The sequence below is a fragment of the Oncorhynchus nerka genome, linkage group LG21, assembly GCF_034236695.1.
Source record: "Oncorhynchus nerka isolate Pitt River linkage group LG21, Oner_Uvic_2.0, whole genome shotgun sequence".
NCBI lineage: Eukaryota > Metazoa > Chordata > Actinopteri > Salmoniformes > Salmonidae > Oncorhynchus > Oncorhynchus nerka.
Window position 1 is genome coordinate 17,962,110 of NC_088416.1, and position 15,453 is coordinate 17,977,562.

Sequence of the window (15,453 nt, forward strand, 5' to 3'; positions counted from 1 at the left end):
TGGTGTTGTGTTTGTGTGACAAAACTGCACTTTTTAAAGTGGCCTTTTATTGTTCCCAGCACAAGGTGCTGTGTAATGATCATACTGTTTAATGAGCTTCTTGCTATGCCACACCCGTCAGGTGGATGGATTATTTTGTGAGAAATGCTCACTAAAAGGGATGATTATCAAATCAAATTTATTTATATAGCCCTTCGTACATCAGTACAAAGTGCTGTACAGAAACCCAGCCTAAAACCCCAAACAGCAAGCAATGCAGGTGTAGAAGCACGGTGGCTAGGAAAAACTCCCTAGAAAGGCCAAAACCTAGGAAGAAACCTAGAGAGGAACCAGGCTATGGGGTGGCCAGTCCTCTTCTGGCTGTGCCGGGTGGAGATTAATAACAGAACATGGCCAAGATGTTCAAATGTTCATAAATGACCAGCATGGTCAAATAATAATAATCACAGGCAGAACAGTTGAAACTGGAGCAGCAGCACGGCCAGGTGGACTGGGGACAGCAAGGAGTCATCATGTCAGGTAAGTCCTGAGGCATGGTCCTAGGGCTCAGGTCCTCCGAGAGAGAGAGAGAGAGAGAGAGAGAGAGAGAGAGAGAGAGAGAGAAAGAAAGAAAGAAAGAAAGAAAGAAAGAAAGAAAGAAAGAAAGAAAGAAAGAAAGAAAGAAAGAAAGAAAGAAAGAAAGAAAGAAAGAAAGAAAGAAAGAAAGAAAGAAAGAAAGAAAGAAAGAAAGAAAGAAAGAAAGAAAGAAAGAAAGAAAGAAAGAGAGAAAGAGAGAATTAGAGAGAGCATACTTAAATTCACACAGGACACCAGATAGGACAGGAGAAGTACTCCAGATATAACAAACTGACCCTAGCCCCCCGACACATAAACTACTGCAGCATAAATACTGGAGGCTGAGACAGGAGGGGTCAGGAGACACTGTGGCCCCGTCCGATGACACCGCCGGACAGGGCCAAACAGGAAGGATATAACCCCACCCACCCCTATAACCCCACCCACCCAAAGCACAGCCCCCACACCACTAGAGGGATATCTTCAACCACCAACTTACCATCCTGAGACAAGGCCGAGTATAGCCCACAAAGATCTCCGCCATGGCACAACCCAAGGGGGGGAAGGCGCCAACCCAGACAGGAAGATCACATCAGTGACTCAACCCACTCAAGTGACGCACCCCTCCCAGGGACGGTATGAAAGAGCCCTAGTAAGCCAGTGACTCAGCCCCTGTAATAGGGTTAGAGGCAGAGAATCCCAGTGGAAAGAGGGGAACCGGCCAGGCAGAGACAGCAAGGGCGGTTCGTTGCTCCAGAGCCTTTCCGTTCACCTTCCCACTCAATCATACAACCCACTGAAGAGATGAGTCTTCAGTAAAGACTTAAAGGTTGAGACCGAGTTTGTGTCTCTCACATGGGTAGGTTGACCATTCCATAAAAATGGAGCTCTATAGGAGAAAGCCCTGCCTCCAGCTGTTTGCTTAGAAATTCTAGGGACAATTAGGAGGCCTGCGTCTTGTGACCGTAGCGTACGTGTAGGTATGTACGGCAGGACCAAATCAGAGAGATAGGTAGGAGCAAGCCCATGTAATGCTTTGTAGGTTAGCAGTAAAAACCTTGAAATCAGCCCTTGCCTTGACAGGAAGCCAGTGTAGGGAGGCTAGCACTGGAGTAATATGATCCAATTTTTTGGTTCTAGTCAGAATTCTAGCAGCCGTATTTAGCACTAACTGAAGTTTATTTAGTGCTTTATCCGGGTAGCCGGAAAGTAGAGCATTGCAGTAGTCTAACCTAGAAGTGGCAAAAGCATGGATCGATTTTTCTGCATCACTTTTGGACAGAAAGTTTCTGATTTTTGCAATGTTATGTGGGAACACCGGAAAAAAGCTGTCCTCGAAACAGTCTTGATATGTTCTTCAAAAGAGAGATCAGGGTCCAGAGTAACGCCGAGGTCCTTCACAGTTTTATTTGAGACGACTGTACAACCATTAAGATTAATTGTCAGATTCAACAGAAGACCTCTTTGTTTCTTGGGACCTAGAACAAGCATCTCTGTTTTGTCCGAGTTTAAAAGTAGAACGTTTGCAGCCATCCACTTCCTTATGTCTGAAACGCATGCTTCTAGCGGGGGCAAATTTGGGGCTTCTCCATGTTTCATTGAAATGTACAGCTGTGTCATCATTATCAAATTTTTGCACAACATTTTAGAGAAATAAGCTTTTTGTGCAACATTTCTGGGATCTTTTATTTCAGTTCATGAAACCAACACTTTATGTTTATATTTTTGGTCTATGGGTGGCCTGTACCACAGTCATCATGACATCATCCCACCTCTGTTGTCAGTGTAGTAATCTCATCACTAAAATCAACTAGATTTTAATCTGTCACAATAGAATGCCAGTGTAGCAAGCAAGAGTGCACCAGACATTTTTACATTTTAGTCATTTAGCAGACACTCTTATCCAGAGCGACTTACAGTAGTGAGTGCATATATTTTTCATACTGGTCCCCCATGGGAATAGAACCCACAACCCTGGCATTGCAAGTGCCATGCTCTCCCAAGTGAGCCACACAGGACTTAAAATCCTCTCAAACATAAATCAGGCTTTTCTTGTGGCCTCTCAACTTGACTTCCAGTTAAAATGTATGCAGCTCACTCATCAATTAAAAAAATATATGTTCAATCACTTATGTAGGTAAATGGAACATGACAAAGTAGCACTTGCCACAAACAGCACCACTTGTATTTTTTGGTATTTTATAAGTCTGTAAGAGTTTTATCTTTTTATAAAATGAAGAAAAAACTAAATGTAAAAAAACAAACACTTCGCAATTCTCTTGGAGAACGCCCTGTTGTGTGTGTGTGCGCATTTCACATGGGCCGGCACACAATCTCAAATGCCACACAATACTGCTGTCTTCTTGGCCTTCGGTGATAGAGGGAGGGATGGAGAGGGGGAACGGGAAGGCAAGAGGGGGAGTCTAACTACACCTGGGAATCCAATAGTATTTATTTTCTTTCAAATACTTTAGCTGCACTTGTTTCAGCTTACCTGGCGCAACAGTCCCAAAAGTGCAAACCCTGCTTATCTGGAGCTCCTGGCAGGATCAACCAAAATGCTCAAAGTATTCGAAAGAAAGCAAATAGCATTTGAGCCCAAGTTTGTCTCTAGCATAGAAGAAATATAATTTTAAATACATTAGTGAAGAGGGGGAACAGAGGGACAAAGCAGAGAGATGGGGTAACATTTAGGGGTGTGGTAGGGGTACAGTACTGCGCGTCTGCCTGACATGCCTAGTCCATCTCCTCAGTTGTCTTGTGCATCACATCAGCCTTTAATCTTTTCCTCCCTCCACAAGTCTCCTCAATCCTTTCCCTTTACAGATTGGTTGCTGAGGGCAGAGGGTTGCTCAAGGCAGCTGTTGGCATGGCGATTCAGGAAGGCAGCCTCAGGGTTCCTTTGCCCAGCAGGAACTGCAGAACGCGGTCGACCAGCAGGGCAGCGACAAAGTCAACCACCAGGACGCGGGCAATGACTAGCTTGAACTGCAGGGGAAAAAACACATAGATAATAATAATGTATACATCCTTTTGCGCCAGTTTCCGACACAGATTAATCTGGTCCTGGACTAAAAAGCAGTTAAATGGAGAACTTCCAAACATGTTACTTCATTATAAAAAGGTTCATACAAGCTTTTAACAAGTTATAAAGCAATCACACAAAATGTGTGTGAAAGTACAGATGTTGGATCCTAATTTGACCCGTTTCATTGCAGAAGGAAAATAATCAAGTGTTTGATTATGTTTGAATGTTTGAAGAAATATTTAGAATCACCGCCAGGAGGCAGCTGGAAGCGGTGTTTATGTACAATGCAATAGAGTACCTACAATATACCTTAGCCTGCAGGTCCACTGTGTGCCAGTTCAAGTAGCCTATGCTACTATGTGGATTATAAAACATTGACATATTTGTAGGGGGTATATGTATTTTTCATTAGGGAAAATCCTTTTTTTTATAAATTGTTTTAATATATGTTCAATTTTTTTGCAATAGGCAAAATCAATTATTGGTGGCCTCAGTGCCTGTGTGGTCCAGCGTCTACAGCCGCTGACCCCGGGACATATATGCCTGTGTCGGCATTGGTTCAAATCCATCCCACTGCCTCTTCAATAAAAGCAAAACAATTACGAAAGGAGTGGGATTGCCCCACTCTTTAAAAAATACCTTTAAGAAATAATAAATCGGACAAATAACAATTAGATTGTGAGCGCACATCCAACATAAAACATAATTATAAATAACACAAGGTATGCTAAATTGATTCATAGAAAATGCACAGACCTAGCAAGTAACAATAGACTGTGAAACAAACAGTAGCCTATTATCGGTTTTCACACCTTTCATTATGTGACAATGGATAGGCTAATGGTTAGCCTACAGAATATGAACAAATATAGCCCCACTGGTCTGAAAAACTCGAATGCTCCCGCAAGGAGAAAGAGAACTTCTGCTTTTCAGTAACATAACTACTATAAATCACAAAGCTCATTTGAATTTCCTAATGAGCAGGACATTTATGTGATCAAATTAAGATCCAATATCTGTATAATATATGCTGACCTCTGTTGGTATATCTACAAGAGCAAACTGCTCGTTGAATTCAGGCGAGGATCCTGAGAGAAGGCCCACGATTGCCAGACCTGAAAGGGCGATACTCCATAGCAGCGGCCTGTTCTCACTCAGAGACTCCATGAAAGGATGACCCTAGAAAAACACACAGTATTAGTGGAATACATGTTATTCAATGATGGCTAGGATAAGTACTGCATAAAATGGGGCACATTTTTTATTAGGTATCGCTTAATGAAGCCTTCATAAGCCCTAAATAGAAGCCTCAAAAATATTTTACATGCAAAGAAAGGCCTTATAAGGGATCATGAAGGCTACATTAAACCTAAGTCATGGAGGTGGAAGAGCAGTACCTTGTAGTTAATGGCAAAGGTAGCCATCTGCATGGCCATAGACATTATGTACACTGTGCTGTTGATGAGATTGGGCTCAAACTCTTTGTACAGGTCCGCAAACCGCTCCGCCCTAAAAGATAAAGGACAGCAGACAGAGGATTATGAGAGGGGATACTTGGACAGGTTGGAAACAAGACAATGTCAATTAATGTAAGGTGAACATGTACAGTTAGTACAGTGTGGGTGCAAATACAGTATCAACAAGTCTGTAGGTATCTATAGTGTGTGTGTGATAGAGAATGTGTGTTTGCATGTATGTGTACCTTGGAGGACTTCTGCTCTGCGCTCCTTTGTACAGGTATACCAGACTACAGAAGTGAACAGCAAACTGCAGCAGTACTGTCAGAACAGTGTACAGGTTGAAGATGTTAGGTAAGGGCCGCTCTTTAGACAGAGTCTTCAGGGGCTGGACAGGACAAGAGAAAATAGGATGATAACTTAAAAGGGCGCTTTCACATCTCCCCTGTATGATCCATTTCCTGGAGCGTTTGGTGCCCTGAGCCGCACTATAAAGCATGTGTGAAACACAAATTAATCCTGGCTAAAACGAATCCTGGACCTGCGTTTGTAGCGGGTCCAAGATGCAGGACCAGAGTATCAGGAGTCGCATGAAACTTTTTTCCCGTTGTAAACAAGCTAGCTCGCTAACGTCATGTAGAATGTGCGTCTTGCTAATCGCACCCTGAAATGGGTATTTTCAGGTCTTGCGAAAGCAAAACTTATTTTGTAGAATTCTCACACACTCTCCAGGAAAACGTACCAGGGCACCAAATTTTATGTGAAAACCACCTAAGTTGAATTAAAGGCTTAACTTGAAACTACACCTGTTAGCACTAAGGCTACATAATAATACAGTGGGGCAAAAAAGTATTTAGTCAGCCACCAATTGTGCAAGTTCTCCCACTTAAAAAGATGAGGTCTGTAATTTTCATCATAGGTACACTTCAACTATGACAGACAAAATTAGAAGAAAAAAAATCCAGAAAATCACATTGTATGATTTTTTATGAATTTAAGAACGGTGAGCAGACATCCCAGAACCACACGGGGGGACCTAGTGAATGACCTGCAGAGAGCTGGGACCAAAGTAACAAAGCCTACCATCAGTAACACACTACGCCGCCAGGGACTAAAATCCTGCAGTGCCAGACGTGTCCCCCTGCTTAAGCCAGTACATGTCCAGGCCCGTCTGAAGTTTGTTAGAGAGCATTTGGATGATCCAGAAGAAGATTGGGAGAATGTCATATGGTCAGATGAAACCAAAATATAAATTTTTGGTAAAAACTCAACTCGTCGTGTTTGGAGAACAAAGATTGCATCCAAAGAACACCATACCTACTGTGAAGCATGGGGGTGGAAACATCATGCGTTGGGGCTGTTTTTCTGCAAAGGGACCAGGATGACTGATCCGTGTAAAGGAAAGAATAAATGGGGCCATGTATCGTGAGATTTTGAGTGAAAACCTCCTTCCATCAGCAAGGGCATTGAAGATGAAACGTGGCTGGGTCTTTCAGCATGACAATGATCCCAAACACACCGCCCGGGCAATGAAGGACTGGCTTCGTAAGAAGCATTTCAAGGTCCTGGAGTGGCCTAGCCAGTCTCCAGATCTCAACCCCATAGAAAATCTTTGGAGGGAGTTGAAAGTCCATGTTGCCCGGCAACAGCCCCAAAACATCACTGCTCTAGAGGAGATCTGCATGGAGGAATGGGCCAAAATACCAACAACAGTGTGTGAAAACCTTGTGAAGACTTACAGAAAACGTTTGACCTCTGTCATTCCCACAAAGGGTATATAACAAAGTATTGAGATAAACTTTTGTTAGTGACCAAATACTTATTTTCCACCATAATTTGCAAATAAATTCATTAAAAATCCTACAATGTGATTTCCTGGATTTTTTTTCTCATTTTGTCTGTCATAGTTGAAGTGTACCTATGATGAAAATTACAGGCCTCTCTCATCTTTTTAAGTGGGAGAACTTGCACTATTGGTGGCTGACTAAATACTTTTTTGCCCCACTGTATGGTTTCCTACCAATCACAACTACAGTACATGCATTACATGGATGTCACAGGTTCTTTCGCAATACTATTTCCTCGATTCCTTATGTCCTTTCCTCCTAAAAAATGTCTGTCGGGAACTGATGAAAGGATTCAAGGAAAATAAACGCCTCCCTCTGACGTTTTGAGGAGGCAGGGAGGAGAGGACACAAGGAACTGAAGGATGAAAAACTATCAAGAGAAAGCACTACAGTGTTTTTCCCGCCATGTGACCTTTCACCTTTGACCTGGAGATGAAGAGAAAGCAGCCAGCCAATAGCAGGCCCTGTAGGGTGGCCTGGAAGTCACTGAACTTGACCCCCTCCAGGTAGAGGACAGACTGGCTGTAGGCCAGCACCAGGGCGTTCAGCGCCAGGATCTTAAACATCTGTAGTGTGGTCACCAGCGTACAGCGGCCCTGCTTTATCACGTGGCAGACTAGGCAGGAGGAGATGATAAAGAGGGAGACTGTGTGTGAGGGAGAGAGACAGTGAGTGAGTGAGTGAGTGAGTGAGTGAGTGAGTGAGTGAGTGAGTGAGTGAGTGAGTGTTAATTTGTGTTTGTATACAGTGTGGGTGTAAACAAAAACACACATTTTATCAAATTAAAATAAAAAAATGTGTATTGATTATGTGTGTGTATGTTCCTCACTGCATTGTATGGAGGATAATTTGGAGGTGAAGGGGGCAGCAATGGAGGCATCTCCCAGTTTCACTACTTGTATCTGATCTTCTTCCAGCTCCCTTAAGACTTGACTAATCCTCTCCTACAACAGAATTAACACCAAATGGTTAACAACACGCACAATCACCTCTCCCTCCCTCCCTACACCAACACACCACCTTCTGTGCGGCTAGCTGCTCCTCTCTCTGGGCCATAACCCTTTGCCTGGCTGCCATGGAGGTCAGTTTGACCCCTGAGCTGGTGACCGGAGGTAGGGAGGGTCTGGAGTCGGCTGCTGGGGTCTCCTTTTCTCTGCCCCTCTTCCTCCTCTCAGGCATACGCTCTGGAGCGTTGGCCAACAGAGCCACACCTGATGGGGGAAAGGGGGAGGGAAGGAGAGAGGGGAGAGGGAGAGAGAGAGAGAGAGAGAGAGAGAGAGAGAGAGAGAGAGAATGGTCACAAAATGACTCACATATAGCGACATTGTTTTTGATAAGAGGATGGTATAAATTTTCCTACTGAGACAATAAATGTTGAATTGAAGGTATCATGGTCTAAGACAGGTGTGTCCGTTAACGTTGCTGAATATTGTGCACAGCTTTGACATGTCGAGTGACCTCACCGATATGAGAGTGTTTGAGTGCTCCGACGTCATTGGTCCCGTCTCCGCACATTAATGTTGTATAGCCCAATCCTTTAAGACTAGTGATTACAAACTCCTGCAACACAATAAGAATACACACAGTTAACACAAAACTAGCCTCAAAATGTACCGCCAGTTCTTGAGTGTGTTGGTTGTACACCGAGTGTACAAAACCCGAAAAACACTTTCCTAATATTGAGTTGCACCCCCCCATTCTTGATACACACAGGAAACTGCTGAGCATGAAAAACCACAAACGAGTGCGTCTGGCACCTACTAACATACCCCGTTCAAAGGCACTTAAATATTGTTCACCCTCTGAATGGCACACATACACAATCCATGTCTCAATTGTCTCAAGGCTGAAAAATCCTTATTTAACCTGTCTCCTCCCCTTCATCTACACTCCCCAATAAGGGATCATAGCTTTCAGCTGGATTCACCTGGAAAAGAGCCTGTGTTCATAATGTTTTGTACACTCAAGAATATATGTAGTCTATCTTTTATAATTTAATAAATTCATTACATCAACAAAAATGGAGTAAAATAAGAACAATTGGAATTGAAGGGTAATCAAATCGAACAAAGCTTTATTGACACAAAAATAGAATTCAGTGGTAGTGTCCAAAATTGAAGCCTATTTAATCCCTATACTGTATAGTGCACTACTTTTGACGAGAGTCCTATGGGCCCTGGTCAAAAGTAGTGCACTAGAAAAATAGTAGGGTGCCATTTCTGACTTAGCTAACATCTACATGGAGACAAGAAGACTGACCTTCTGTTTAGGGCTGACCCGTGCGAACACCCGGACATGTGGCAGGAGGGCGTGGAGTAACCGGGTGTCACTGGTCAGTCTGGTTAGCCCCTCCCCCGTCACACACAGATCATACTGATGAACCAACGAGGGTACAGATGGCGGGGGAAGCGGAACACACACACTGCCGTCTATAGACTCCCACTGCCATTCACCTGGAAGGAACAACGGCACAAGTTACCGTATTATAGTGCATTCTTAAAAAAGCGACACACTACACCTGGGTTAAAAACATACATATTATGTCAAATAGTCTCAAGTACTTAAGGTGCGCCTGATTTGGTTTGCATATTATTCCATTGCACTGGGGCGAAGTAGATCAAGTGCACCTCAAGTATAATATATATGCATTTGACCCAGGTCTACAACACATGCACTGTCCACTATAGATCCCTTCATTACAACAATCACATGGTTATATCATCCGTGCATTAGTCTGTAGATTAGTCTAGTACAGAGCCCTCCAACCATGTTCGGAGAGCTACCATCCTGTCTGTTTTCTGTCCTACCCCAGTTGTAACTAACCTGATTCAGCTTATCAACCAGCTATTAGAATCAAGTGCACTATATTAGGGTTGGAGTGAAAACCGACAGGAAGGTTTTCAGATCAAGCATAAACTGGCTCTTAGTGTGCCATACCCTGGTTGGGTCTGGCCTGCAGTATGAGTGTGTGTTCCTTCTGGATGAAGTGGAGCTCTCTGGCCACATGGCACGCTGTTAGAGGGTTGTCGCCTGTTATCATCACCACCTGAGGGAGAGACAGAGGAGAGGAGGGTTATGTGTATGTGTGGTGTGTAGTGTGTGTGTGTGTTTGTGCGCGCGTGACTGAGTGACTGCGTGCATGGATGTGCCTGATATTATTGTAATAATTGTAATCTGTGTCAATGTGTGTGAGCGTGCGTGTGTATTTTGAGACAGCCTGCTCACATGATGCGATGCCTCCTGGATCTCTTTAATGACAGCCTTGCTGTCGGTCTTCAGGGGACACGAGACGACCATGAAGCCAGCAAACTGCAGGTCACACTCCAGAGCATCACGAGTCACCTCCCGCACCTGTACAGACAGCCACAAAGCACCCAGTCACACAAACAACCAACCCCTTCTGTAAAAGAGAGACACCCTCAACTAACCGCTTGGCTGAGGTTCACGAAAGCCTTGTAGCTAACGTGGTACTTTATTTATCTCGAAGACCCAGAACTACCCCACCCCCTCTCTCGGCTGAGCAGCTGGATTGTTGAGAGTATTGAAATAGCGTGCCAACTATGAGGCTTTCGAGAAACTCATCCCCTCACACAGAGCAGGACAGGACCGATAGGTGAGTTAGACAGGACAAGTAGGTGAGATAGGTGAGTTAGAGGGGACAGGGCAAGACTGGTGAGTTAGACAGGACAGGGCAGTTAATTAGGTACACCCATCTAGTACAGTCAGACCCCCCCTTCGCCTCCAGATCAGCCCGAATTCTTCTGGGAATGGAAATTTTTATAAATTAGTATCAAGGGCCCTAACGTGTGCCAGGAAAACATTCCGCACACCATTACACCATGCCACCAGCCTGTACCGTTGACACTAGGCAGAATGGGGCCATAGATTCATGCTGCTTACACCAAATCCTGACTCTGTCAAAAGAATGGCTGGAAGCCAGAGATTTCTCTGGAGAGACACTGAAAATATCTTCTTTTGCAAGAAAACAGTGAAGGAGCTGAAGCAAGAAAGAACTTTGGCTAAGAGTGCTTTTACCAAGCAAGCAAACTTCCTTTGCAGAGGTGCAAAACACATGACTAAGAGCGAACTGCGAGAGGAGTTCAAGAAGCTCACGTCGGAGACAAGGAAGGTCAGTGAGACAAATTATGAATACAGGGCTGGACTTCTGGCAGACATTGAAGCTGAAACCGATGAGGGTGAAGAAGCTGACCTGAGCTAGCAGCAGCAGACTGAACTTGAGAAGACATTTCAAGAATGCGAAGTACGATTGGATGAGGTCAGGGGGATGATCCAGTTCAACCTATGGCCTAGATACGAAGAGGACGAGGTGAAGTCTGCAATCAAAGAAGCTGAGACCGCCTGTGATGGAGTTGCTCAAATACCTGTTATTGCTGTAAATAGAGATAGAGATGAGAATAAAACCAACCTGTTTACCCAGGTTCAGTGGGTATAAAAGGAATTTCCATCGATGGAGGAGAGACTGGGAGAGTCTACAGAAGCAGGGGGAACCAACAAGCTCAGTCGAAGTAAAGAAGATCCAACTCCTTGACAGTGTAGATGAGAGAATGTGCAGAGACCTCCGTTTGTCTACTGACAATACTGCTGAGGACATGTTCAGGGTGCTTGAGAACAGGTATGGAAACAAGTCTACAATTGCCTTGGAGATAATTGAAGATCTGGAGAAAAATCCTGCTTTAAGAGCAAATCAGCCAAGGAAAGTTATCGACATGATCCAATGAACATCAAGCGAGATTGGCTTGTCTTCATGGTTAACCCGAGGAATAATGTCACGCCGGACTTTGAGAACCTTCTTAAATTCTTGAAAACACAGGAGGAAATTCTTGAAAAATTAGAGCAGCTGGGAGTGAGTGAAAAGCCAGAAAAGAAATATGCTTGTGTGGAGAGAAAATATGCGTCCACACGTTCCACAAGGAAAGGCGGCTGTGTTGTCTGTGGAGATGAAAAGCATCGAGAAAAGATCTTATTTTGCAAGCGTTTCAAAGAACTGAAGCCTGTGGAAAAGTTGGATGCTGTAGAAAAGATGGGGGCCTGCAAGAGGTGCTTGGTCTGTCATGGAGAAGATGATGAATGCAAAGACACTTACCTGTGCAGGAAAAGAGACTGTAAGAAAGACCATCATTTCTTTCTTTGTCTGAAGGGAGATTTCAAGAGGAGTGACTCAGACAGAAGACAATCCAATGTGAGAAGGTATACGCTTACAGAGGAGCAGGAGGAATTTGTATCTAAGCTCTCCCCAGAGATGGCAGAGAAATTCAAGAAAGCATTCACCAACATCACTGCGAAAACAAACTGTGTCGAAAAGAATCAGCTGGGAGTGACTGAGTCAAGAGCAGTAGAAGAATTGCCAGTTATTCTAATGCTGCTCAAGGTAACTACCAATGCAGGACAAAAAATTGGAACCCTGATCGACTTGGCATCGGACACAAACTACATCACTCACAGAGCTGCCGGAAGATTAAATCTTCGAAGTGAAAACATCACTTTAGTCGTTCATGGAGTCGGAGGAATGGCCATGAAGATTAGAACCAGAAGATATCTCCTCAGAGTGAGGGTCAAAATTCCCATAGGCACGGAAAGAGCTCATGAGCTTATGTGCTATGGTTTGAATGAAATTGCCAACATCCACAGAGTCATCAAACCTGAGCAACTCAAGAAGTTCTTCCCAGAAGTCAATCTAGGAAATCTGAGTAGACCGGAGAGTATTGAGCTACTGATAAGCCACCGCGAAGGAAGACTTGCTCCGCAAAGAGTGAAGGTGATTGGAGACCTTGTCTTGTGGGAAGGCCCGCTAGGAAAGACTGTTGGTGGAGCACATCCAGATCTGTTTGAAGAAGTGGATATAGCCGCACACAGGTTTGAAACACACTTTGCTCGATCCATGAGAGCAACCGCTGTCAAGTATCAAGAGATAGCTAAGCTGTTCACAGCTGAAACCAAAGGCACAGTTGCTCGCAGAGAGTTATTGGATTGGTGGAAATGGGACAGCATTGGAGCAGCTTGCGACCCAAAGTGTGGAGGATGCCGGTGCAGCAACTGTCAACCAGGAGGCAAGGAAATTACTCTGAGTGAGGAAAGAGAGCTGGTGATCATAAGGAAAGGCCTCACCTACATCAAAGCAGATGCTCACAGTGATGAACCCCACTGGGACACAAAATACCCCTGGATTCAAGATCCAAGTTCCCTTCCTGACAACAGGAGTGGGGTGGAAGCCACCTTCTTGAGAACAGAAAAGCAACTCAAAAAAGCCAGAGTGGAGAATAGCATACACAGCTCAAGTCCATGAAATGGTGGAGAGAAGAGCAGCGAAGAAACTCACCAAAGAGCTCATTGCCAGCTGGAAGGGGCCAGTATGGTATATGTCAGCCACTCGGTGGTGCCAAACCCGCACTCTCTCACAACACCTGTGCGACTGGTATGGAACAGCAGCCAGAAGTTTAGAGGGGTCAGAATGAATAACCTTCTGCTGAAAGGGCCTGATGTCCTCAATCCCATCCGAGCAATACTACTCAGGTTCAGGAGAGGCGTCCATGCGGCGACATTACAAAAATTTACAATTCTGTGTGGTTGGAAGACCTGGAGATGCACCTCCACAGATTTATCTGGAGAGACACTGAGGAGGAAGAGATTGAAGAGTATGCGATCACCAGAGACAACATTAGCGATCGACCAGCAGGGTGCATTGCGCAATTGGCTATGAGAGAGACAGTCAAACTGCCCATGTTTGCTCACCTGGAGGAGGAACGTAGGATCCTTGAAGAGGATACCTATGTCGATGACATCCTGACTTCCCATAATGACTTGTAAAAGCTGGACCAGAACACCAAAAGGGTTGAAGAGATCCTGAAGGCAGGCAGCTTCTTCCTCAAGCCCTGGGTCCGGTCAGATCAAAGTGGAAGGCAGGAGATCGTACCAGGAGAACAAGGAGTGCAGTCAAGCACAGCACTCATTCTCCCAAACCAAATGAGGGAAGGAGACAATAAAGCCCTTGGAGTTGGATACCTTGTTGAGGAGGATAAACTGTACCTCATCACTTCAATCCATTTCTCAAAGAGGAAAAAGAAAATGAGTCGGCCAAAATCTCCTTGATGAAGAGGTGAGAGGGAGAACTCCAAACCCCACTGACGAGAAGAGAACTGCTGAGCCAGGTAGCTAGCCTGTAAGACCCAAAAGGCCTCGTCACACCTGCCAAACAAAAGGGCGCCATTCTTGTCAGAAAGGCGTTTCAGGAAGCTGGAGGCAAAACTCTGACCCGAGACACTTGGGACAAACCTTAGTCTGAAAATTTGAGGGAAGAAGCCATCCAATTCTTTGAGGAATACACACATATTGGCCAAATCACATTTCACAGAAGCCTCACACCAGTCAACTGGATTGGAAAACTTTGGGGAATAACATTCTCTGATGGAAGTGACAAGAGCTATGGAGCCGTAGTGTACTTAAGATGGGAGACCCAGCAAGGCATCAAAGTCAGACTGGTTGAATCCAAAGCAAAGCTCACACCATTGGACCAAAAGGGAGAACCAGTAAAAGCTGAAATCTGCAGTGCAGCACGACTTCGAAAGTACGTTGAAAAGCACAGTCGAATAGAAATTGAACGATGGCTCCATCTACTGGACAGTCAAACTGTGTTGGGAGCAATCCAGAGAGACAGCTATGGATATCAAACTTTCTTTGCGAATAGAGTTGGAGAGATCCATAAATCTACATCCGTAGAAGACTGCCTCTTATTTTTAGCTGATAGAAGTGGTCATCTGGGTGGTCATCTGCTGCAACAGCCCATCCGTGACAAGGATTAACGAGTTGTGCGTCCTGAGATGCCGTTCTACACACCACTGTTGCACTGCGCCGTTATTTGCCTGTTTGTGGCCCGCCTGATAGTTTGCAAGATAATTGCCATTCTCCTTCAACCACTCTCATGATCGAGCTCGTTTCGACCACAGGACTGCCGCTAATTGGATGTTTTTTGTTTGTCGCACCATTCTCGGTAAACCATATACACTGTCATGCATGAAAAGGCCAGGAGGGAGGTCGTGACTGAGATAATGGATCCGGCGCACTTGGCACCGCCGATCAGACCACGCTTAAAGTTGTTTAGGTCACTCGTTTTGCCCATTCCAACGTTCAATCGAACAGTAACTAAACGCCTCGAAGCCCGTCTGCCTGCTTTATATAACAATCTATTTTCATGAACAGGGTGCTGTACCTAATAAACGTTTATTTTATGAAAAAAATATGACTAACAACAACAAAATGTAACAATTTTTGACGAAGGGATCCGTGGAATAAGTATGGAGAGTGCAATACAATACAATGTAATATTATTCATCCACAATTTGTTCTTAAACATGGGCAACATGGGCCTGGGAGGCTAACAGGGATATTGGTACTCACTCAATACTTTTTTTATTCCCCCAAATGTATTATTATTATTGTTTTTTTACACAAGTGCACTGTCATTTAATCCTTAAAATTGCTACGTTTTTCTCTGCCACATGACAAAATGTGTAGCGTTGCAGGATATTAGCTTTAAAGCTGCAACAACAAC

General features: G+C 44.4%; 1 protein-coding gene across 1 annotated transcript in view; it reads right to left on the reverse strand.

Moving 5' to 3' along the window:
- Positions 1 to 1,946: 1,946 nt before the first annotated feature.
- The window catches only part of LOC115103994 (endoplasmic reticulum transmembrane helix translocase-like), a 44,650-nt gene continuing 31,143 nt past the window's right edge, over positions 1,947 to 15,453 (reverse strand). The window contains 11 exon segments of the mRNA XM_029625107.2: positions 1,947 to 3,543; positions 4,619 to 4,762; positions 4,981 to 5,092; positions 5,286 to 5,428; positions 7,307 to 7,503; positions 7,717 to 7,831; positions 7,908 to 8,098; positions 8,351 to 8,447; positions 9,147 to 9,340; positions 9,825 to 9,933; positions 10,113 to 10,238. Coding sequence (XP_029480967.1) covers positions 3,433 to 3,543; positions 4,619 to 4,762; positions 4,981 to 5,092; positions 5,286 to 5,428; positions 7,307 to 7,503; positions 7,717 to 7,831; positions 7,908 to 8,098; positions 8,351 to 8,447; positions 9,147 to 9,340; positions 9,825 to 9,933; positions 10,113 to 10,238 — 1,539 coding nt within the window. The 3' untranslated portion in view covers positions 1,947 to 3,432.